General features: G+C 39.3%; 1 protein-coding gene across 5 annotated transcripts; it reads right to left on the reverse strand.

Moving 5' to 3' along the window:
- On the reverse strand, positions 1-24,360 carry cep170ba (centrosomal protein 170Ba). Of its 5 annotated transcripts, none has more exons than XM_088354158.1 (19): positions 24,173-24,360; positions 21,099-21,236; positions 18,157-18,246; positions 17,575-17,655; positions 17,097-17,153; positions 16,245-16,401; positions 14,502-14,630; positions 13,031-13,528; positions 12,042-12,964; positions 11,764-11,883; positions 10,979-11,111; positions 9,321-10,859; positions 7,811-8,060; positions 7,566-7,695; positions 6,404-6,532; positions 6,250-6,338; positions 2,805-2,898; positions 1,769-1,820; positions 1-1,697 (listed from the first exon to the last, which is right to left on the reverse strand). In XM_088354158.1, exons 2-19 carry the CDS (start codon positions 21,201-21,203, stop codon positions 1,477-1,479), a joined length of 4,797 nt encoding a protein of 1,598 aa, XP_088210284.1. In that variant the 5' UTR covers positions 21,204-21,236; positions 24,173-24,360; the 3' UTR covers positions 1-1,476. The 5 variants fall into 5 exon arrangements, with proteins under 5 accessions (XP_088210284.1, XP_088210286.1, XP_088210283.1 ...); XM_088354160.1 differs by having other exon boundaries at positions 7,811-7,955; positions 11,725-11,883; XM_088354157.1 differs by having other exon boundaries at positions 11,725-11,883.
- Between the last annotated feature and the right edge of the window lie 191 nt (positions 24,361-24,551).

Raw genomic sequence — 24,551 nt, forward strand, 5'->3', positions numbered from 1 at the left:
TCATATTTGCTGGTTCCATTTATTTCAAAAAAAGACCCTTGCTTGACACAACGACCAAACATAACACAACATATATAAAACAATTAAACACGACATAGATTGTCTATCAGGAAAACTCATCAGATAGCAAAAAAGTTTACACTTCATGGTGACAACTTTGTTGGGATTAAACGCGACATCCCATCAAAGCAGATTAGCAGCAACGCTTCACACATTCACTTGTAAACAGCTTGCGCTGTCGCTCGCCGTCCTAACGCAGTTTCGTGGCACGAGAACTTGACAAACTTGACAAAAGGAGACCTGTCACCTTCATCCTGCTGCCGTACAGGTGAAAAGTAGACCAAAGGGATCGTTTTGCAGTGCAAAAGGCCCCAATTACATTTTACGGTAATTGATGATCCAGGTTGATCATGTCTTAGCTGACCTCTCCCAGTTGCTTGGAAACAACAGCAATACTCTACAGCAGTTTTTGGCAACCTTTTCTGTACAACGGACCGGTTTATTGTCTGATTATATTCTCGCACCCTGGCCTAAAATTAACATTAGTATTAATAACAACAATAATGATAATAATCCCAAATCCACAGTACAAATACTAGACCACTGAGGATTTCGATGACATGGGAAAAGGCATTAGATCGTATCTCATCGTCACAATTTTTACTCTCGTTACCTTATTGAACTCCATTGAAACGTGGAGCATTATGGGAAAGAGCCAAAACAACACGGTTGAAAATAGCGCGATGACGAGATAAAACCGAATGCCTTTTGGTGTGACATCTACAATCCTGGTGAGCTCTTGGCTAGGGTTGAGGCTCTCACCGCCACAATCCGGGTCCGATTCCCACTATATCTATATAAGCAAATGAAATCAGAAATGTTTGTCAACTGATCAATCATTGCTCATATACAGTGATATACTACCCTTAAACCTCGAGGCAATGCGCACCCAGACTTCGATTTAAATTTTGGCAGAAAAATATGCATGGATTCACAAATAAAGCCGGTAAATAGAAAACTAAAGCATTTATTTTTTTTCTGTGTGGCCCGGTATCGGTCCGTAGTACACCGATTGCCGACCACTGCGCTACAGTACATCAGATCCGAAAGTTTTTTTCTGCCTTCCTTTTATTCAGTAAGAAGGATTATCTTATGAGAGTGTATAATCGAGTAAACACCTAACAAAAAATAAATAGTTGACACTTTCATCTAAATCTGGAAGAAAATAAATCAAGTTGGGTTCCCTGAGTAGATTTTTTTGCCTTATTTTAATGCCACTAAATCATTAAGCTAAAATAAAAAAGTCATTGCAGTTGGTCAAATTATGAGCAAATAACACACTCAATTAAGTAGTGTTGAGGGCATTTGATCATGAAACCATTTTACCAGGTCCTCTGCAGACACTTCAGTAGACTTCCACTCTGCTGAATTTCACCTCCATGCGCGACATCTGTGCTTGCATTCTTAAGGCTGACATCAAACCAAGCGGCCTTCTCGGAGATCTTCCGGCGTCACAGCTGCCCTCCGCACGCTTTCGCCGGGCCGTCGGCCACCACCCCGCTTGGAGGCGGAATGGACCGTCCTCCAGTCTCGCGAGGCTGCGAGTCTTGAAGAGGAAGACCCGAATGAGGAGGCGACCTCAGGCTCAGAAGGCCGAGCGTCGGGCTGCCGACTGGGCTCCATGATTGTATTTATGACTGCGAATTGAGGGGGAAAATAGTTTTTTAATAAACAAAATGACAACTATTGCCTACTTGTTCGGTTTTACCCTCAAGTTGTCGTTGGACTCTCCTTAGTTCTTTCAAAATGGATGTAATGTCCTGGAAACACAAGCGTATAGTTATTGAAAGAACCGTATTTTCCGCTATATGAGGCGCGCTCCCAAAATTAATCGTTTGCTATTTTTGTCTCATCTACAGGGCGCATATAATTAAAACTACAGAAAGGGCTAAAGTTGCATTGAAAACAAATAAGTCACATATTTGGGTATTGGTTCTACAGTTGAAATTTATCACTGATCACAATTGCAAAAATTAGGCGCAACGGGAATCCAACCGCAATTGCGGTGGGGTAAGTGCCAGATCCTACACACTCATCAACTAGGGATCCAAACAACACACGAAAAGGCATTGGGTTTAATGTCATCATCTCACTAATTTTTATTTATGGTGACTAGGCTGCGAGAATGTTGTCAGACCTTAAACCGGTCGATGGTACAGAAAAGGTTAGGTACCATAAATGACAGTTCTGTATCGCCGACTTTATGACGCGCTCTTGATCCTGAACCGAATGTAGATAAAGGCATTGTGGGAAGTAATTTGGTTGTAATGAAAGATATAAATAAACTCAAGGCCACAACAATATTCCGCTTACAATGTTAAGTTTGAGCTAAGAAATAGTGAAACAAAAGCCTATACCAATTTTGATCATTTTCCGTTTGCTCAATTCTCTTAAATTTGTATCAGGTAGCGTGACTAAAATTCTGTGATAACGAAATAAGACCCTTTGCCTTTTCTTACACCATCTATGTCCTGGGGGTTAGGAGTCGGCGCTATCAAGTTTCGATTGTAGTGGCTACTATTTTATGTAATTGTGGTTAGCAATAAATATTGATTGACTGGTCAATAATTGCCCAAATATAATGTTACACTGGTTTGCATTTATAATTTTCTACGCACACAAGGCGCATCTGAATTATAAGATAAGGTGCACGTTCAAATTTCTTGCCAATTTGGGATTTCAAGTGCTCTTTATAGTCCGAAAAAATTACTTTAACCATAAGAAGAAGAAAATGTAACCTATACCTTGTTGGCTGCCTTGACAACAGGCTCATCACTATCCATATAAGCGTCAGCCTCCATTTGTTCCCAAATGTCCATTCTCTCATGAAACAGCACCCTAAACACAGGGAGTAAACATTTAGGATACAATCTGTACTCTATCTGTATAAGAATTAGGACCATAAGTAGGGAAGTGTGTCACACACCATGGACGGGTTAATTGCAAAGCACACAATGTACTGTCTATAGAAAAAAAATCTGTAGCAATGCGCAAATATCGATATCAAGTATCAATAAATCATCTATATCATGGGTGGCCAATAAGAAAGCGGCTCTTTGCCTCATTATATTTTCTATATACTGTGGCTCTTTGCCTTGTTTCATGTTTAGTTTTTTTTGTGTGTTTGTATTGAGGGTGGACACTTTCCTTGAAATCGACACAAGAACAATACTTGTTGTATTGTAAGGAGAGGAGTGTGTTATGGGAAATAATATTTTTAATTGTGTGTGTCTGTCTGTCATGGCAGGTCAGTGCGTGGTGTGGCTCTTTGACTCTCACAGTTAAAAATTTCGGCTCTTTGTGTCAAACTTGTTCGCCACCCCTGATCTATATTGATACTCACATTAGTACCTAGCACTGCTATTGACTTCTGTCTTGTGGCCGTTTTGCAACCAGCAACTCAAAATTAATGTAATAAGTAGAATCACCATTAATAGCTTAGTGAACAATGTTCACAACGAGAAGAGATGTGGCATTCTAGGATAAACATGTAATAAAATACTGAAGGGGAAAAGAAGATGGAAAAAAAGAATGTTAGGATGAATGGGAAAATATTTCCGAAGTAGTTCTTGTACACTTGTCTCTGTTGCAAGTTCATCAATTTCCATTTAGCTCATGCAATTCATGAACATGCTATACAATATTTAATGTTATCAGTTACCAGTTTTGGGGGAGAAAATCTATGCAACGAAAGTGTCCCACCTCTCATAATTTCAAAGCAAATACTAAACTGAATACTGTAGTCTTTATTGTCATGGATAATATAGTGAACATTCTTTGCAATGAGACTATATGTGGCCCTCCAGGGTAAACATGAAATAAAGACTTAAAAAGTAATAAGATCAAGGAATGTCAGGATAAATACACAAAAATATTTACAAGTTAGTGCTTGGAGAATACAGACGCTCCCATTCTTACGACCATTCGACTTACAAAAAACGGTAGATACGAACATCTTTTTCGGGAGAATAAAGAATAAAGAAAAGAAAAGAATAAAGGGAAGACAGGTTGAAGCAAAGGGCATAGAAGAAAAAAATTGGATCCTTCTCCAATGAATCATATAATAATTATCACATTGATTGAATCACCATTCATATTTGACAGTTTCTGGGGTTGAACTTTGATTTTTATTGTTTAATATCTCGTGCATCCATTCAATATGGTTGGTGTAAAGTGTGAAAAAGAGGCGGGCCGTTTCTTTTGAAATGAAGGTGGAATAAGAAAGTTTGATGCGGTTGAGAAAATGGTTCGATCGCTTTTTTTTCGCCCACTTTCTACCACGGAGGAGAAAGTAGACTAACTTTTAAAGCCCATCTTCCACAAGTAAGTTAAGCTACACTTTATGTATCTTTATAGCGCATATCATTTTAGGAAATGTTTATTCTTTTCAGTACAAAACCATACAGGTTACTTATACAAGCCTTAAATGTACTTATATAAAACTTAAACATACAAAATGTAGCGCTGAAGCAACTTTCGAACAAATTCAACTTCCGAACGATCGTCCGGAATCTCGCAAGTAGGGCAGCGTCTGTGTAACAAAATTTGTATGGATAATGGAGAAATCTACATTTTAGGTTTATCTAGCCCAATTTACTGAGTTGTTTTGCACGAATGAATGTTATAAAATAAAACTCTTAAAAGAGCTCAAAATACAAAAAAAGACCACCCTTCAAAATGATTTTGTGTTGATGAAAACTAACAACCAAATCAGGTCATATAGTACAAAAAAAGTTCCAAATAACGGAATAAATTAAATTTGAAAGATATTAAAAAAATGTTTGTTCTGTTAAAACGTGGAAACAATGTGTTGAGCACGTTTTTCACTAAGAAAGATCCTACCTCTCAGATAGGACGCACTGTGTTAAATATGGTGAAATGACATCTGAGCCCTTAAATGTTACCTGCGGTGTTCCGCAGGGTTCAGTGCTTGGCCCCCTTCTTTTCAGCATTTACATGCTTCCATTAGGTGATATTATTCGCAAGTACAATATCAGCTTCCACTGCTACGCAGACGACACTCAACTATATCTTCCGTTGGAGGAATCTCCCACACTAAACTGTGGAAATTTGGAGGCCTGCCTCATTGAGATAAAAGAGTGGATGTCACTCAATTTCTTGCGTCTTAACTCTGAAAAGACCGAAATGTTAGTCATTGGTCCATCTAAATGCCGTGACTTATTCTCAAAAACTGCTGTGAACATTGACAAATGTCACATCACACAGAGTGACTCAGTTAAAAATTTAGGTGTCATATTTGACCCTGATCTATCCTTTGAAATGCATGTAAAGAAAATTACTAGAACCGCTTTCTTCCATCTTCGTAACATTGCTAAAATCCGTTCAATACTGTCTCAGTCTGATGCGGAAATTATAATTCATGCATGTTACCTCCCGTCTCGATTACTGTAATGCACTACTCTCTGGTCTCCCGAAGTCTAGAATCAAGTCTCTTCAGCTGGTACAAAATGCCGCAGCGAGGCTTTTAACTAGGACAAAAAAGTACGATCACATAACACCGATTTTGGCTAACCTGCATTGGCTCCCAGTTAGCCATTGATGTGATTTCAAGGTTCTCTTAGTATTATACAAAATCATACATGGACTTGCTCCCTCTTATCTTTCAGATCTGATTTGCCCCTATGTCCCGGTCCGAAGCCTACGATCTGAGAGTGCCGGTCTTCTGGTGATCCCGAGAGCAAAGAAGTCTTCTGCTGGTTCGAGAGCGTTCTCCATCCGGGCACCGGTGCCGTGGAATGCTCTTCCCCCTGAGATCCGATCTGCAACCTCAGTGGAAATGTTTAAATCTAAACTTAAAACTCGCTTCTACTCCATAGCACATGAATAACCTACTCTTCTCGTCGGCTGAAAAATAGTCTGTGTAATATAGTGTAATAATCTGTGAAGCCCTTTGAGACTCTTCGTGATTTAGGGCTATACAAATAAAAATGACTTGACTTGACTTTAAAAAAAAATTGGATTTTTTTGAATGTTTTTTAGAATGCGGCATCTATGTTTTGTACCAGGTTGCCTACTACTCAAGACTAGAGTTTTTGTTCATGTATCCGTCTCCTAAAAGGTGGCACTGCGCATCCCTAGCTTTTAAAATGTTGCATAATAGTTTGTTAGCAAACACAATTTGATTCTATAAAATACCCAAACCTTGTAATGTAATCACAAGAATCTTACTTGATCTTCTCCGAAAGTTGCTCCGTGTTCTCTCTAATGGCCATGATGACTTGCGAGACTGGGTTTAACATGGGGTTATCCAAGATAACCTGTACAAACCAGAATTAATTCCATGTCAGACTATGTATCAATGGCATTTGGCGTTGAGTCAGACCTCTGCGTAGTTATTAGTTTGCAGCGTGGAGTTTAGATGCTGGTCATGTAGGGAAGGTTCTGCAGATGAAGAAGAACTTGGTGGAACTCTCTGATAGTTCAATCCCATCTCTGGGATACGTTGAACAAGCTGTTAAATTAAGATGAGAGAAAGTTTTCAGACAGAAGCTCACAAAGGTATTACCGTTAATTCCAGCATACAGAGCGCACCCGATTAAAGGACGCATGCTCACATATAAAAACAAAACACAGTGTTGTCTTAGTATGAGGTCACCTAGGATTTAAGGCCACAGGCTTAAACAGCCATAAAAATGAAGACATTTATGTCAATTTTGTACATTTTGAGCCTGGTGCAGAGCCTACGCCAACTACAAAGGGAATTTGGCGTCTACGTCGTTCTCTGTAGAACGGAAATGGAGCCGTGACCCCACACACCTGACAGTTTTCAGATATGACGTTTTTCATTTCTGCTTAAAGTTGTTGTTGTCATTGTTTTGGGATTATGTGACCATTCAAGATGGCAACTACAAATACAAGCACATATTTAAAACTGTGCCAAAAGAAAACACGTAAGAGGGCGGCATCGCATAAAATGTGAGCCCTATATTCCTAAACGACAGCGCTATCATATTGTGGATATTTGTGCCAAATTGCAACACAGACGTTATTTATCTGTGTTGTCATTTACGGTTTTTGCAGTACCGTACCAAATTGCATTGGCTTGTTATTGTTCCATGAGGATTTAAGGAAACTTCAGCTGTCATTGACACAGAAGGAGAAGTGTAGCATTTGTGACTGATAACTTCCACTACTGTTCAATTCGTATGTTTAAATTGAGGACTTGATTAGTGTGTGAAAAAGTAGAACTAATGTGATTATTTTGTAAATACAGTATTCATTAAAGTACGGTTAAACCCTCGTTATGATTACATGACAAATGTTGGCATCGACTGACTCTCCCCCCAAAAGCAAGTCAAATGTTTCCAGATGTCACCGCTGCGTTTTGTATTTAGAGCGCAAGCATTGTGGAAAAGAGCAGCTTGCCCTTTCCCTCATTTCCCGCCATGAAAAAGAAGAATTAGCTGCACTGTATTTATTATGTAAACAAAGCACATTGTAATCAGGAAATTACGGTCCTGTATTATATTTTGAAAAATGTTTACCTTTTCATGAGCCGTGACTGCAGATGGGGGGACACCACTCTCCCCCTTCAAATTCTGTGAGTCGCCATCAGTCACGTCGTGAATCTCTCGGGCCAAAATAGCCAGATCTTTGGCTAGATCTTGACTCAAACTACGGGGGAAATAAGGTAAAAACTTGACAATTAAAATGCTAGTGATTTGTCAACTTTTAACAGAATTGCAGAATTCTTTATGATTCAGAACACACAGCGGGTGAGATTTCGTACCGTGCAATCTCTGCGCTGTGGGCGTTCCAGTTGTTCAAGCCCTCCCCTTCCTGGTTCTCCTCTTCAGAATCCTTGCTGCGGAAAGGCTTGGGGTGCAGTGGGACGACTGGCTGGGGCCGAGACGAACGGTGAGGGCTATGGGAGGCTGAGGAAGGTTGGGAGCGTTTGTGTTTAGGAGCAGTCAGATTGGAGTCGCACTCCTCATCGGACGTGGAGGCATAGCCACAACCTTTCTGCCGTCTCCGGGAGCCTTTGGCGGCGTGAATTGGTTCGAGTTATGGTTTGAGTTAGTAGGAGTGAAGGGACATAAAAGGGGAGGGAGAGACAAACAGATTCCATCATAGTATGCTACAGAGAAAATTTTGAGACATAGGGACCGTGAACAAAGGATAGAGTTGTCAGGATTTAGGTCAATTAAAATCAAGTGCTTTTCAAAATACAAACATTGAAAGCGAGGCTTGGAAAAACATGTGGGAAAAGGATCACTCACACAGATAGTGATGGTACGAGCTATTAATGGAAAGCCACTCCATTAAATTAGTCTCATCTTTACCCTTGTCCACCAATGACAGGAAAAGGGTATGTGGAAGTGCTCACAAACAAAAACAATACTGTACTGTAACGCACATTTAAAATCAGAATCCCCACCAATGTGTTTTAGAGGTGCATATTCTTCAAGTGTTATTGTTGTTAGTAAAAGGATTAAAGCCATCACCTACAGTGGCTTGCGAAACTATTTGCCCCCCCTTGAACTTTGTGACCTTTTGCCACATTTCACAAAGTTCAAGGGGGCCAAATAGTTTCGCAAGCCACTGTATAAGCTTTATTCAAGAAAAATCCACTCGTGTTAAGCGATAATAAGGAAATAGGAGTACAAATATAAGAGGAGCAACAATGAATCGATAAATCAACCATTTCTATAGAAAAACAACAAGCGATTTATCGCACAAGTATCATTTTGATGAAAAAATAAAACACCAAATCTTTAGGATTTAAAGTTCAATTTTTTTGGTCTAATGATGCATTCGAGAATCTTTTGGCAAAATGGACATAAAGCATTTTGTTGATGTCAGACACTAACTTAATTTGTTGCAATTTGTTAAATGTAGTAAATATTCATATCTTTTCATTGTTAATATTAGTCAGCCCACTCATGTGGGTTATATTTTTAAAAGTGATTACGGTATATTGGAGGAAGCAATTTGCTTTATTTTAGAAAAATACATAGACCTTTAACTAAAGTTTCATTCATTTTTTTACAGCATAAAGGAATTGACATAAAAAAATGTCCATTTAGTCAAATATAATTTAAACAAAATAACCAAAAGCAATTATGACGTTAATTTAATTGATTAAAAAATTGTTTGTTGCAGCCCTATAAAACCCTTTCAAGACCCAAACCAATTCTTTGAAAATCATTGATATCACGTGTCTATCACGTTCTGTTCTCACAATTGCAACTCTTCATATTAGGGTTAACTGATGGCAGATTGAAAAGTGTACTACTCACTTGCTGTGCTGCTGGCATATTTGGCACTGCTGGAGCGTGCACGAGTAAGGGGTATTCTGATAAGCGAAGGTTTCAGCGGCCTTTCGCCAGGTTTTGAGCTGAGGGCAGATGTCTTGTTTCCAGACTCAGTATTACGGTTCGGGAAACCTGCGCTCTTTCCCGCCCACTGCGTGGCGATGGAGCTCTCCGTGTCACTGGGTGTGTTGAAGGAGCTGGTCCGCCGACGAGGCATAGCCAGCATATCCCACCTGGAGAGTTTTTTTGTTTCCTTAGCGGGCGCATTGACTGCCTCCTGGGAGGTCCTCTCAGTCTCTGCTGTCTCATTGTCAGAGGCCTCACCCAAGCGGGCTCGCCGAAGCATTGAGGCCCGGGTAGGTCTGGGCGCCGAAAAACTACTGACGCGGGTCAACGGCTTTGAACTCTTTGAATCCTCCCGCTGAAGGGGCATGGTGTATTTTTTCCTGGTCCGCATGGAGTTTGACTCTTGGTCTGAATACGAATGATTAGTATTTTGAGGGTCGTCACTAAGGTCTACAGAACTAGATTTCCCGATCCTACGTGTCAGTCCAACTGTTCTCCTTGGAGGTTCGCGATTTTCTAGTCTTTGAGGGTTCAAAACTGAACACTTGTAGTTTGAATAGGGATTAGTTATACTAGATGAAGATGTCTCTCTTTGTAGACTACCGACAAGAGGATTTTTAGTTTGAGGGTTGGACCTGGCCTGACTACTGTGCTGGCTTAGTGTACTGGAAGAATCCACATCAGAGTCCCCTGAGAGGGAGTCTGGTACAGGAGAAGGAGTAGTTCCTGACTGGCCTGCTTGGATCTTGGCCTCCAAGACTGCCAAAACGTCCTCAGTCTCTTTCAGGTAAGAACGCGTGTCCTGGCTGCAGGTTTTCTGGAATAGGTCCGGCTGGACTTCCTTATGGGAGGAAATGTTGGGTACCCTGGCACTGCTCGGTTGATCCTTGGTGAAACTGTCTTGCCTAATCAAGGAGGATATCAAAACATCTTTGGACTCAGAATCAAAAGTTCCGTGACCTAGAATGGGGACTGACATATTGGGCCTGAGTTTTCCAGACTCCTGGCTACCTCGACGCTTGGTCAAAGTAGCCGTCGAGAAGGTTTGGGACGAGCGTTTTTTCTCAACGCTGTTGTCAAGAGGGTTTGCGGCTTCGTATTCTGTTTCAGGGGTATCATCATCTGAATCGATGTAAAAGGTTTTTGTTTCCTCTGACTGCTTCATCTCATCCAAGTTTTTTTTCCTCCGCAACTCTACCACGGAACCGTCGTCAGACTTGCTGGCGTCGCTCAAACTGTCAGGCTCAACGTCGGCCTGGACCAACAACCTATGGACTCCGTCTTGAGGGTTGGTGGCAGCGAAGCTGCTTTCCTCTACATCAAATGTTGAATGCAGATTGTGTTGAATATGAATAATGGGAGCCGGAATATCATTCTTCTCATGCAGCATGTGATGGGATTCTGGACTTTCAAAATTGACACCGTCGTGATTTTGGAAGACATCGGCTGCTGTCCGTGCTACAGTGAAACAGGTAATGATTTCAATTTACATATTAACCAACAAAAAATCTCATTCATATTTATCAGGATGGCTCATTATCATTTGAAATTAATTTACGTTTCTTTGGGTATCTCACCATCTCCTGACAGCTCCATCTGGGCCGACCTTTCAAAACGGCTAGACAAAGGGCCAGACTCGACGTCGACCAAGCTTGCCCAGCAAGACATCCATTTTGGAGCCCCTTGCATTAGTGCGCCTGCTGTCGGAATCTGCATAGGGGTAAAGTATAATAATTTTTGGGTGTCAATGAAACTGCCTGAATTAAGAAAGCCCAGATAAAGAAAAAAAATAGGCAAGGAACAGAAAGGTATCACAAACAAACTAGGATCACTTGCACATTCTAATGACTGCCACATTATATTAGTATTCCAATCAGCTATTTAGCCTAATTGATAGTATTTAAAATTAGTCATTGAGAAGCAAAGTTTTCAAACCTTTTAGTATAGTCATACAGCAATATTTTTATCATTTGAAAAGAAAATTGCTAAGACTGAATTAGTTAATTCACTTCAACGGTCATTCCAAACTGAATAGTAGGATTTTAAAAGCTGATAGTTGTATTTAATCCACATCTTACATTGGGCAGTGAATGACAATAGAAGTTGCAGGTGATATAAATGCATTGTCTTGTGATTGATGATCAGTCAATATACCAGGAAATTTGATAAAGAATCAAACCACGATTATCCCTAAGTGTACCATAGGTGAGATAGATTAGAAGTCAAAGGACAGATACACCAAAAGATTGAGGCACTGATTTTGAGGGTTCCTGTGTTTAAATTTGATTGATGTTTCCTCTCATATCCAAGCATAAGGGTTTACCTTCACCCCACTTGCTCCTTGCTGTGGAGCAGGCCTCACCTCCCTACTGTTACTCTGTCTATGCTGCTCCCTTCCCTCAACAATTACGGCCTTAAATGTTGTAGATGTATTTTCTTGAGTCTTGTTGGTTTGCTCTGGATTGTGAACAACCCCAAACACCTGGAACAAAGCATTACAAACAGGTAATCGTGGGCTCCCAGCATTCAAGTTCGTGGAAGAGATCTTAATCCAAAAAGACGCCGGACTGCTCAACTCGGAGAACAAAAGTGATTGAAAAAAATCCACAGCAATAAAGTGTACAAGTATAGAAACCTTACCTTGTCTATTTTGTTCCGTGCGTCTTGTAGCTCCTTATCTGGGCCGTCTGCATCAATTGTGTAAGTCCCTGCATCACTCAAAGTGTCTTCTTCTAAATTTCTCGGGCCGCTGGGAGATAAGATCTTGACTTCTTCATTCTGGCCCACGAGTGGGACCTTTGGAACCTCAAACGGAACGGGCTGATGGATAGGAGATGATGTTTTTGGCATGAGTGAAGGATTAGCTCTAGTTGGGCTGTTGATAGTCTGATCAGGTTGTGAGGCGTCAAATAGTTCAGTTTCAGGTTTTGTTGTTGGATAAAGTGCTTTGTTCTCCTTGCTGGAAGATGTAGTCTGTTTTGTCTCTTTGAGCCATTCGGCAGTGAATTCCTTTGCCAGTTTGGACCTTCGCCCCACGCTGCTATATGGCCTTACAGAAATACCCGATGACGACTGTGATGAAAAGCTTGTGCTGATTCGCTCCTCCGTCTTTTCGCGCCGCAGAGAGCCAGGTCTACGGGAACCAGTGGTTGCGGGAGCTTTGAGGGGAATAGTGTATCTTTGGGACGGGGGGGTGTTGCCAGATGCTTGCTTGTCACGAACTGGGCTTGAGCTTTTCCTGGCCCTTTCCAAATGGATCCTGAGATTTGCAGGCTCTGACGGGGTGTTTTGTGAACGTTTCCATGTGGAGTTATCATCAGACAGTTGGTCATAAAATTTAATGACAAAAGCTCGGTGAGGATCACCCTTTCCGGTACCGGGTTTAGGCTCTGGACGGGAATGGGAATGGGAGGACGGCTGTCCGGAGTCAGTACAGCGCTGAGGAGGGGAAGATATCCGTTGCTCCGGTGAAATCTGTGAGCCAAATGGAGTTTGCGACTGGAGAAAAGCGTGATCATTGATTGTGGGATCTTCAGAACAAATGCCATTTTCATAGTGGTTTGCTGGTGACAAGTTAACATAAGATAAAGTTTCAAGATGCTGTTAATCCCAACAACTTTTATACTCACCCAAGGTTCTCTTCAAAACGGATGGATCACTGTTGTCACTCAAAATATTTTCCCCCTGTGACCGTCTCCTAGTCATGTTAGTAGCGTTACTTTGAACCAGCCAGTCAGCGACTTTACTTTCAGCAGACATCACCTCAGTGGGGGTGGTAACAGTCTCAGGAGGAGAAGGTTTAAGCTGCTGCCGAAATGAGAATTTGGTGACATGGTCCTTGATTTTCATTTTCCCTGGGGTGCACTCATCGAATTCAATTGTGAACGAAGCATGGCTTTGGACCACAGGAGGCGTTGGGGTGCATGGAACTTGCTCGGAAGAATCTTGAGAGTCTTTCGTCGGGACCTCCTCGACTTGCAATCCTGCATTTTTGGAAGGTCGCTGTCGGAACTCTTTTGTGGGGATCTCAAAGTAGCTGGGCTCCCGACGGCAGGAGAAGATAGACTTGCCTTGGTTTTCAGACAAAGAACCCCCAAGTTCATATCTTGAAACCTTTTTCTCAGACCCTGATGGCAAGAACGAGATAAAATGTAAGCACAATCATCCAACTTTTTTTTTTAGCCTTTGTGTGTCTTTATGTCCTGAAAAAAGCATTCTAATCACCCAATTATAATTTACTTTAACTATTCTCTTATCTTACAAAACAATAGGAAAATAATACTTAAAATGAACAAATTATCAGCTTTCAGATAAGAAAATAGTATTTTACAATATCTTTTAAAAGAAAACTAATAAAATAATTACAATAAGAAAAAATAGGTAAAAGTTTTTCTAAAAACATTTGTTATTGTTTCTTTTTGATGAAATGAGAAAAATAACAGTTTGAATGAGCAAATGTTATTTTATTTGCAGTAAAAGACAACCATCATCAGTCCAACAGTCCTTTTCTGAAGGGTCAAGAAGTATTTTACGCAATTCTATTTAAAGCATCTATGCGCATACTCTTGAAGCTTCAAAAATGATAGTAAATTAATGAAACAGTTTTGTAACACGGATTTAACGCCACGGGTGAGCAAGATTGGTGGCCAATCAATCGCACATCAAGTGTGGATGGCTCAAAAAGAGCACAGCCTTCCTGCTTAAACATTGCTGATCAGATCAGAATAAAGTTAAAGCTTTTATCTCACAGCTGCTCAACAAAACAAAACCTGTCTGATCTATGTTAGTGCTGCACAACATCGAGCAAACAATCAAGCTTCCTACCTCCTGCAGCAGCTTAGAGGGTCATAATCCATCAGGAGGCAGGCAATGCCCATTGGCCTACCATGCTAAAAGCTGGCACACATTTCAAAACTGGTAGCCAGAGACTTGCCTCGGGCACTTTAACCCATTGTTCAGTGACCCACAGAGGGTGATACAGTGATGCCACAGAAAAACAGGTCATTTTTAATTAAGTTCTGGTTCACAGATATAAAAGAATTCTGTACAACTACTATTTTTAAAGAAAGCCCAGTACGATGAAAAAATAGATTTTCAGACCTGGAATTTGTAGGTCAGTGCATCTATCATTTTGGTTGTGGATTTTAGCAGCTGGATCCTCGTCTTCTCCCCACCAGGATGGCTGGCCATAAAGAGGAGTTGTCTTGGATATAGGTGTATCTGTGGCCCCTTATTCACAAAATATAAAGTGTCAACATGATAGATTTATGGAAAATGTTGAATTTCCTCCCCCAATATCTTGTTAAAACTAAATATGTGACAACAAGATGATAGCAAAAAGGAGTCAATCCTGTGAAACAAATGCTATCATGCATGCCAAATTAAGATTATCCATCAAATAGAAAAGAGGATGAGGCCAATCCTAATCTTCGATACAGGAGAATACCCAATTATGACCAAGAAACAATGTCTTTAATCAGGAGAATATTGCATCGGAAAAGTAATTTTCTCAGTAAATAAAGGACTTTCCGGCATTATTGATCATTTGTTTTCCCAACACAAGTATTTTAACTGAGAAAACTATGTGGACGTTATATTTATAAACATTTATTTTAATGATAGTAATTGCAAATAGGTCATAATATCATTTGTCATATAATCCTCTATAATCATTATTTGAATATTTCTTAACATTTCCCTCTAAGTAAGTAATATTTCCCCATCCACATCGACAAGGACATTTTTAACTTTGCACTTCTGCAAAGACACCAAAAGAAAATTCACAGCCATATGCACAGTTACATCTCTCTCTGGGGTAAAGTGTTCAGGGCACAAATATGAATACCAAAAACTCCAAAACATGCCACTTTCTCTACATCTGATTTCCATAACATCAAACAAAGAATATATATTAAAAAATTATAAACCTAACAACTTGGAATTGTTGTATTGAAACAACACTTCCCATTTTTGCTGAATTGCGACATTTTCTTCTACTATTCCAGAGTCACACTTCGCAAATACTGAAAAAAGTAGCAGAGCAGACTATTTAATGAGTCACACCCTGTATGTGTGAAGTGCTCCACCCTGCAGACAACAGCAGGGCAGGACAAACTCCACATCCTGAGCAGCAGGATTGGAAAACACAACGAAGATATTCTTAGCTCACTTCAAGTTGGGGCAGAGTCAGGCCATATTTGTCCAAGAGACTAACTTGCACTAAACCAAAGAAAAATATCAAGTATGTTTCTTTATTTTATTTCCTTGAGACCAGGAAGCTATTTTTGGATAGCTTTTAAAATATTTCTCTCTTACTGAGGATGTTCCTTAACTATTTTAAGCACAAGTCAGATTTTTCCACAATGATCTCATAAGGGTGATTATTGAACACAGAAAAAAATGTGGACAGCTGGAACCACTTTTCTTTAAACAAACAGACTTCTTTTCCTGAACAAAATTTGAACAACGGACTGTTTTTGAAAAATGGGATTTGTTGAGATTTGTGCAGCTCAGAACAGTTTAGAAGCCCTGAGAACAACTCTTAAGTCCCACATCAATCACATGTACTAACGTGAAGAGCTGGCACCAGCACCCTTATGCCGCTTTAAGAACCTGCATGGGCGTACATCCAAAAGGCCTCCTTGAAGGCTGACAGGCATGGCTGACAAAGATAACTTCTTAAGCTTTTCACCACTATTTAAAACCTAATTTATAGTCAATTTGTGCTGCCGTTCTTAGAGTTTGGTTCTTAGCTGTAGATTTGCTTTGAAATCAATTGTTCTATTCGTCTCATGCTACGTAGAAGTTACCAAAGCAGCTGCATGTGTAATGGTTTATACATACCTGTAAGAGAAAGTGCTTTGCGTTCGCTCTTCTGAGGTAGTTTGACATTGGAAATGGCCTCTTTTCTCTTGTCTGGAATCTGAATCTGCTGCTTGTCCTTTACCCGAGCCTCCAGCGCTTTAAGACCTAGCTGCAACTGGCTTGTGTACTTCTCATGCTGAGCAAAGTTTAAAAGGGGGAAACAGAACATGATAACTTTCAAAAAACAATGGCCTTGTCAAGACAAGTCTCCCATGTACACAATTATGGGGAGGATATACTTGGGATTGTTCTAACACAGCAAAAAAACAAAAATATTTATATTATTTACAGTTTCAGACAGTTTTCTCTATTTTTGTTGTTGTTTTAAAATATTTATTTCCATTTATCAAATACAATTGAAAAAAAAACGCTAAAATTAAAATAATTTTATATACAAACCTTATGTGACTAAAATACAGAAAATCAACCAGCTGCTAGATAGTCCAATCAGACAGCATAATTTAAAGGTGGGGTGCGTCGTTTTCTTTTATTCTAGGATGAAAATGGTGAAAGTAAGAAAAAGACTGTTTTGAATACAGTCCAAATGCCAACCCAAACCCCCAAAAAGAAAAAAAAGAGAGTTTATTCGAGCCCATCTAAGAATTTCACATACTTGCACCCGCAACAAAAGGAGCTTAGCAGAGGCTGAAATGATGATTGCAGCCCGAAGATGGCATCAGCAAATAGAATATTTTGAAGTCACAGACACCACCTTTAAGTATACATTTCCTTATCTTATAAAAAATAGTTTAAAATGTCTTTAAAACAAGCAACATTTTCTGTCATGTGTTTTTTTCTAATGGCATTCCAACAACAAATATTTCAACATACTTTAAGAGCCTCTTCTGGCACTTTGTGTTGACACTTCTCCAGGATATATACGTGAGCATGTGGCCACCGGTTAAAGAAAAAACACATATGATTTTAAACATTTGATCAGAAACATTTACACCATTTGTAAGCAGAAAAAGAGGATGCAATTGTGGCCGCAAACATTCCAAAATGTCACAGTACTCAAAGAGATTTCCGCCATGTTATCTGAACCAAATTCCACCTCCCACAAGCTCTCAGCTGAGAGGGTGAGGTCAAAGGGTGTAGGAGATTTTAAGTCCACGTTTGACAATAATCTAAAACGCCTGACTGGTTAACAACAAGGGATTAACATGACTATGTAGATAGAGCCAGTGACCACAGAAAGAAAATAGAAAATATTGGTGACATGTTCAGTCCTGGGATGAAAGTTAAGCCGCAGAAGTATTTTCACATGTTTAGTCAAACTCAACTGGTGATAAAGATCATAAAAAAGGATATCATAACCAAATCGAATAACATCTGAAAGCTTGAGGGTGATGTACGTCTGGTCCGGAATCCGGAGGTCGTTCACAAAAGTCTGGAAGAAAAGCCGATTGTCAGAGGATGCCATTTATGTGATTGCACTTCTTGCTTACTCATGCTTGGACCCAGATAACATAAGGTGATTTGCTATTGGCACTCTTCCCATTGAAAGCTAATCCACTGGTACATTGAAACAGAGGAGATTATGTCCTTAAACGAGGGTGGCAACCGACACGAAAGTGAGAGCGCATTTAAAAGCAGTTTCACGGCACCGAATCTGTAAATAAACAACAGTCCCCAAAGTGAGGACATTTGTCGTCAGGTTCTGGTACTGCTACTCACTGGTTAGTTTGTTATGGTCCATAGAAATTCCAAGCGAACAATGCGTGACATTTGTGGCCAATTGACTCTGACCTCATTGGGGATAATAAAGCAAGAGGACAGGAGAGAGAAGATAAAGACCGAAATACACTTGATTACAGTTGTCCCAAATGCAACTGTAATTGATTCATGCATCGTACCAGACCAGACTCACGCCAGCCTTAGACTCGCTCACCCCATTCAAGCTGCCCAGATCCTTCACCATGTGCTCATCTGCGTTTGGGTCATAGTTGATCACAGCATGTTGTTTGTCCACACTTCGAGACTGCAGAGGACATAAATACATGTCCACAAAATAGCACACTGCTACAATTAAGAAATTACAATAAGACAGAATTGTTCACTGTTTTAAAATCCATATCAGAATGTTCTTTGCGTATGTTTTTCTTCAAAATGGGGAATTTGGGGTGGACTTTTTCATACATGTCACATTTCATCTGACAGTAGCACCACAGTCATGTTGGCAAATAGAGGATATCTGGGGTACAATATTTGAGATTAACTATGTGACACACAGAATCTTTTCGATTAGATTAACATTCAAAAATACTATTGTAAAGTGTTCCACGAGGTTCAAATATGGGAACACTGCTTTTCTTATAGTATTAGCTGATCTCACCTTTATCCTAATCCAAAACCTTGCCTTTAATAAATTTTTAATTTCACATGTCTTATAGTCCTGTCTGCCAAAAATATGATAATATTTATGATAATATTTCTTCTATTTAAAGTCTTTGTTAAATGTTTGCCCCGGAGTGCCATGTCTAATCTTGTTGCATACAATGTTTCACCATGTTGATATAAATGACAATAAAGACAATTCTAATTTATTTTTGAAGGTGCGTCTTTTAGTCCAGAAAATACAGTATGCCTGACAAAATTAATATTTGCTTGTTCCATTTGGAAGAAAGCAAATTTTTTATAGTATTAACTCAATTTTGCAGCAGTTCGACTAGCAAAGTGACATGTAGCCATAATCTTTGTGGAATTTTGTAAAATTTGGATCCTACATTGATCTATCAAACTGTCAAAGCTGCTCTCTTAAATATTGTCCCATTTGTGCTATTTCATGCAATTATTCAGCACAAGAGGAAAAGCTTGCAACATCACAGCAGTTCTTACGTTGACTCTGCAACTATTGTGCCTATTCATTCAAAAATGTGTTGAAACACTTTCTTTCAGCAAATCTGGTAAGTGATGAAAGATTATTAAAAGAACATTAAAATTTAATAAGTAGGGCAATTCAATAATTGGTGCGTTTTTCCCTATAATTACAGTGAAATAAAAAAGTAAAAAGCTGAGAAAATGTCCTTCTGTCTTAAAGCAGCCTCTGTTTCATTGCTCATTAACCACTTAAAACCTTAACATGCCAACATTCACTGGCAAGCAAACATGTATTGACTGTTCATTGCAATTTTGGGGGTTAAGAAAATGCAGATCTGAGGTAGATTTACCATATGTCCATATCTGCACATTCATGATATTGGTGACTGGATCACTTGCCCGAGGCAGTGCGGCTAATGAAACAGTTAACCTTCTGTACATCATTAGGTTAACTGTGCACTGCAGCAACACAAACATTCTTCACATTCAGGTCTTTGAGTGCAAATTACTTTGCCCTGCTTTAGCAGAGATTGTCAACTGCAGCGCTAGGAAACAGCAACTAGGCCGTTAAACTCTAAACCAAAGACAAAGGGGGAAATGCGTGTTCCAATTACTAGTCCAAAGACTTGGATACTTCGCAGAGAACAGTTGTCCAGGTTATTCCAAACATGCAAGTTGGAAGGCATAGCGTTATTTGATAGCACATTCATTCCAAACAGGAAGTTTTTTTACTGTCACGTTTATGGAGAGCTGAAGAAAATATTCAAAGAATTAAACTTTGTTTCCTGAGTTAAGAATCTGTTCATAAAAAAAACTCATTTTAAATAGGGAAAGGATATTTTACCCAATAAACTAATAATTTAGTCAACATTATAGAGCCGTGATTCTCAACTATTTTTCACTGATACAGCCCTGTTGAAATATCTTTCCTTTAACCAATGATTCACAGGTGATTTTTGTGATATTTTACACAAAAAAAATGTAGAAAAAAATAGCAAATAAATTATCCAGTCTCAATCATAATATTGTTTGCCGTTTATGTCCCGTTTTACTTAAAGGAAACTGTAACAATTGAACATTAGATCTCACTGTATTATATAGTGCCACTGAAAACAAGTGCTTCAAAGCTAAAGGAAGAAAACAAACTACAAAGACTCAAAAAGACCCGACCACGCCAGTTCTCATTAGTTACCAGCCTTTTACAGAGTTTGTTTTTGGGGTACCTATAGCTTCAGGATGGCAATTATGTCAGGTCCCTCTAGGTGAGCCTAATGTTATGTAAAATAAATACAAAGTTATCGACCTGCGGGTATTAAAAAATAGATGTTTACAAGATAGTTCATCAGTTTTGCTTATTATTCACATTATTATTGTTTTTTTAATGAATGAAGACTAATTTACAACAAGGAGCCGCCAAATAATAAACAATGTCTCTTGACGAAACAAAATTAATGATGGTTAGTATAAATATATGGATTCATTTCATTTTTTTCTTTTTGAATAAAAAATATTCTGCTTTTCTTATTTCAGTAAAACAATTACTCCTAAATTAACCAAAATATGATATCTGGCCCATTTGAAAAATAGGTTATTATTTCACTAGAAAAATAAACAAAAAAATAGTTCGGACAAGCATCAGTGGGCAACATGTTTTTGCAGTGTAGTTAGAAAGGGAGCGAGGGCTTGCGATTTTGCATGGTGCTATTTTTTTAAATGAATATAACATTTTAGGATTCCACTGGATTGGTTCATGTATGCCCATTTGAGAACCACTAAAGATTGCGCAATGCTGGCTGGTAGCAGTAGTCTGATGTGTTTGACACATGAACGTGAACAGCTGTCCCATCTCACGTCAAAGGAGCCCTTCTCAATATTTTGGAAAAACAGACAAGGGGGCAAGTCAGGGTTCATGTAACCGGCTGCTGCTGTTTGCCATGTCAATGTTGGCCTTTTATGCGGCGGCATCACTGAGGTGAGCTTTTGTGCCCAAACCATACAAAAGCAAGCACACACCTGCAGCATGAGTTCGCAGTCGTCGCGACCAACAAAGATCATCTCTCGGGGCAACCGATGGCGCGTGCCTGAGCTGCTGACCAGAAACCATGACGTCACGCTCATCCTGGTACTACGAGTCAGAATCTTCTTGGCATCCTGGAACAGAGGTATCCCAAGAAATGCATATGTCAAGTGCTGAGTTGCATCGAATAGAAGACCAGTGTGCGAAAGTACATCGGTGTGTAATTATCTGGTGTGGGGGTTCCCAAAGGTTTTCCAGTGGGGGTCAGATAACCTTTCCCTTCTCAGCTTGTAACAGAAAAAGTGTGACAATTGCAGGAATGCCTAATTGTAAAAATCAAATTGTGTTCCGGAAAGCCACAATCAAATAACCCTTTTGGATTATTCACAAGACAAAAGTCAGAAAATAAATGATAACTCTATTTATGATATAAATGTCAACATAAGAAAACTTTGTGGGTTCTTCACAAAAAAATGCCCATGGTACAAGAACTTTTTGTTCTTAATAGGTCCCAGTTCAGCTTTGTTGCCAGAGCACCGGGCCATCGGTGGTGGTCGATTTTTTTCTCATTATCACACTATTTTAGTCACAGTTACAGAGACGAACGTTAATTGCATCCTGTGTTTCACATGTTACAATGACAACAAGTTCTATTCTATTCTTCTATTCTAATCATTTTAAGTGAGAAATAAATTGTCATTGAAAATGTGTAATGCACAACGAAATTTACATTTGTGTCTAGTACCAATTAAAGATAACGAGATAAGGCCAATACCTTTCCATATGTCGTCTATATCACTGATACTCCAGTGGCAAGACTTCAGCGCTCTCACTGCGGCGGGCCGGGTTTGAATGCCGTTACAACCCAAAATCCAGCGCGATATTTTGATTTCGTTTTTTAGGTTAAAAATTTTAAAAATGTGCGTCAAACTGCTCTCTGGTATTGCTCAGCAGGCTGGACCTTATTTGGAGGCGGGCCGTATTTGACCCACAGACCTTAGTTTGGGAAGCACGCATCTGGGGTAAAGAAGAACCTATACACTGAGAGTCAAATTCTACCAAAAGGAATACAAAAGTAGAAAGTTTATGACATTTAAACTGAAAGGGAAATAGTTTGAATAGTTTTTAATAAAAAACAAGTGCCATCTGAAACCTTTCTTTCTTTTTAGGAATTGAGAGATGTAAAATATCTGCTGACAAGAATGTGAGTTGCAATCAATTTGAGAATATGCTTTGACCACAGTAACTGTACACTTCGTGACATCTTTTGTTTGGGGTTCACTAGCAATTGTGCCCTTTCTACTTTAATGACTTTGTTCGTACCGAGAAAATATGGTGTAAAACATACAAAACATGTTGTTTTAACAGTTAAAAAAAGGTCAGGGAGCTCTCAAACACAGCAGTGTGTCTTAAAAAGTTAAAAGAAAACAAATGAATAGTTCTTAAGCCTTCCCAAATTTCTAAATAGGTAGATTGCTATATTTTTACTTACTCTTATGATGCTGGTAGCATCGGTTATTGAGATTGATTTCCTTTAAGCACTAGGGTTGCAGGGGCAGCATTTCCTGTGGGGTGTCTTGGGCAAGTAAAGCCTGGTGGCGCCCATCCCTCTCAGGGCCGACATATGTTTTCACCCGGTGTCGAAATGGGGACTTTTGCCACTACAGAAACACTTCTATGTAAATAAATAGCTTTTTAAAAAGATATATATTTAAATTATGGTCATCGACTGTCAGATATTAGGAATGTTTGATAAGAAATGTTCTTAGTAAATCTTAGTAGTAATTGATACTAAGACCACACACTGATGCATAAAATTCCCTTCCCTCAGCAAACAAGTGAATGATTTTATTTTAAAGAAAATACTTAATACTTTCCTTAAAGGGACAGTGTGTATTCTATAGTACCTCCCAGTGGTAAAAAATACCTCCATTAATTAAAAAGATACAATTGATTTATATAAAAAGGCAAAAACACAGGTAGGCTAGCTACTACCATATTTAAAAAAAACATTCAAATCCTAGTTATTTGAGAAATTTGTTTTTTATTTCACATAAGATGAGCCTCACTTATATAATTGTCCACCATATTACTGCTACGGGGCCAAAAACCCCAAAAAGGCTGGACAAAAAAATAAGTAAAATGGCGCGTTTTGATCACTTAAGATCTCTTTTTTTTTTAATCATTCCTTGTCCTTTTTAGCTCTCGTTTAGAGTTGTTTACCACATAGAGAAATACTAAGTGGTTAAATAACACACTGTGTGTCTTTTGATATTGCATTTGTTTAATGGCAATTTACCATTACTTTTATTTCAGGCTCCTGGTCGTTGAATTGCCATTAAGCAGTGATAATGGTTTTGGCAACAATCCAGGGTGTATACATTTTAAAAGACTGATATCAGCAACGATACAGATACGTGGCATTTAAACTCTCCCACAAAATAATTGCTGAATATTTAAGATTTAGCAACTCTCAAAGTCTCAATCGTTGTGTGAAAGTAAATAAAGCATTCCACGTTGATTTCTACAAAAAAATGACACATTTAGAGCACATAATTTTTTTACAGTCCTGTCAAGCAGCAGGTACGACATTAACCAGTTTATCCACTTTTTGGGGATTCATTTTTTGTTTGTGAGGAGTTTCTCGAATGAGCCTTTAGAAAACACTGGCTCATCTTACGAAACATAATTTGAATTAGTGGGGTGGGAGGCAGGAGCTGGTAAGAGATTGGCAGGTCACGTGCATGATGTAGATTAGAGAAATTGGCATGATTAAATTAAGTAGTCAGAAAATGCTACACACTGTCCCTTTAAAGTTATTTTCTATAGTGACTTTACTGAAAGCTGTCGTGTTCGGTGAACATTTATCTAAAACGAACGATACAAACTTCTGAAGCGTGCGTGAATTTGTTTCCCGGAGAGTTTTTTTATTTGTTGAAACTCTTACTGAGGTGGAATTATTAGTTTGAAACAACAGATGTTAACCAAATCAAGTCGATCCCGGTAGACTTGTTTTGGCCGCGACCGAAACCAGCCTTTGCCCCACGACAGTCCCCGAGCACGAACGTACCTGCAAAGCCTTCTCCGTCTTGCTCCTAAGCGAAGCCAGTGTTTCGCGTCTTTTTGAGAGCGAAATTCGACGACTAACGTGTAAACGACGGCGCCAGGTGACGTTGGCCAGGTAAATTTCGCTCACACCCTCTTTTCTCCCTCAGGGAAATGTCAACCGGGCGAAACTCTCAGACTCCTCTCCGCCTCCCGGGCAATGACGTCACATGACAAACCCGGAAGCGCAAAGATTGTTGGGCTGATAAGCAATTCAAATGAGAGTATTTATTTCAGTTTTATTTATTCGTAGATTCTGATATTTAAACATCAACTGTGACTTGCACAGCAGACATTTTTATATACATGTTAGTTGTGATAAACAGTTTTTAAATCAACAGTGC

The sequence above is a fragment of the Urocampus carinirostris genome, chromosome 15 (assembly GCF_059441175.1).
Source record: "Urocampus carinirostris isolate Australia breed hairy pipefish chromosome 15, RoL_Ucar_1.0, whole genome shotgun sequence".
Lineage (NCBI taxonomy): Eukaryota > Metazoa > Chordata > Actinopteri > Syngnathiformes > Syngnathidae > Urocampus > Urocampus carinirostris.

What these genes read in the sequence shown, in the direction of transcription:
- cep170ba (XM_088354157.1), bottom strand. Translation starts at nt 21,203, where the DNA reads ATGAGCGTGACGTCATGGTTTCTGGTCAGCAGCTCAGGCACGCGCCAT. An exon ending in CAACTTTCGGAGAAGATCAA is followed by an intron (nt 2,899 to 6,249) that starts GTAAGATTCTTG and finishes CCCTGTGTTTAG; the next exon opens with GGTGCTGTTTCATGAGAGAA. An exon ending in TTGTCAAGGCAGCCAACAAG is followed by an intron (nt 1,821 to 2,804) that starts GTATAGGTTACA and finishes TTGTGTTTCCAG; the next exon opens with GACATTACATCCATTTTGAA.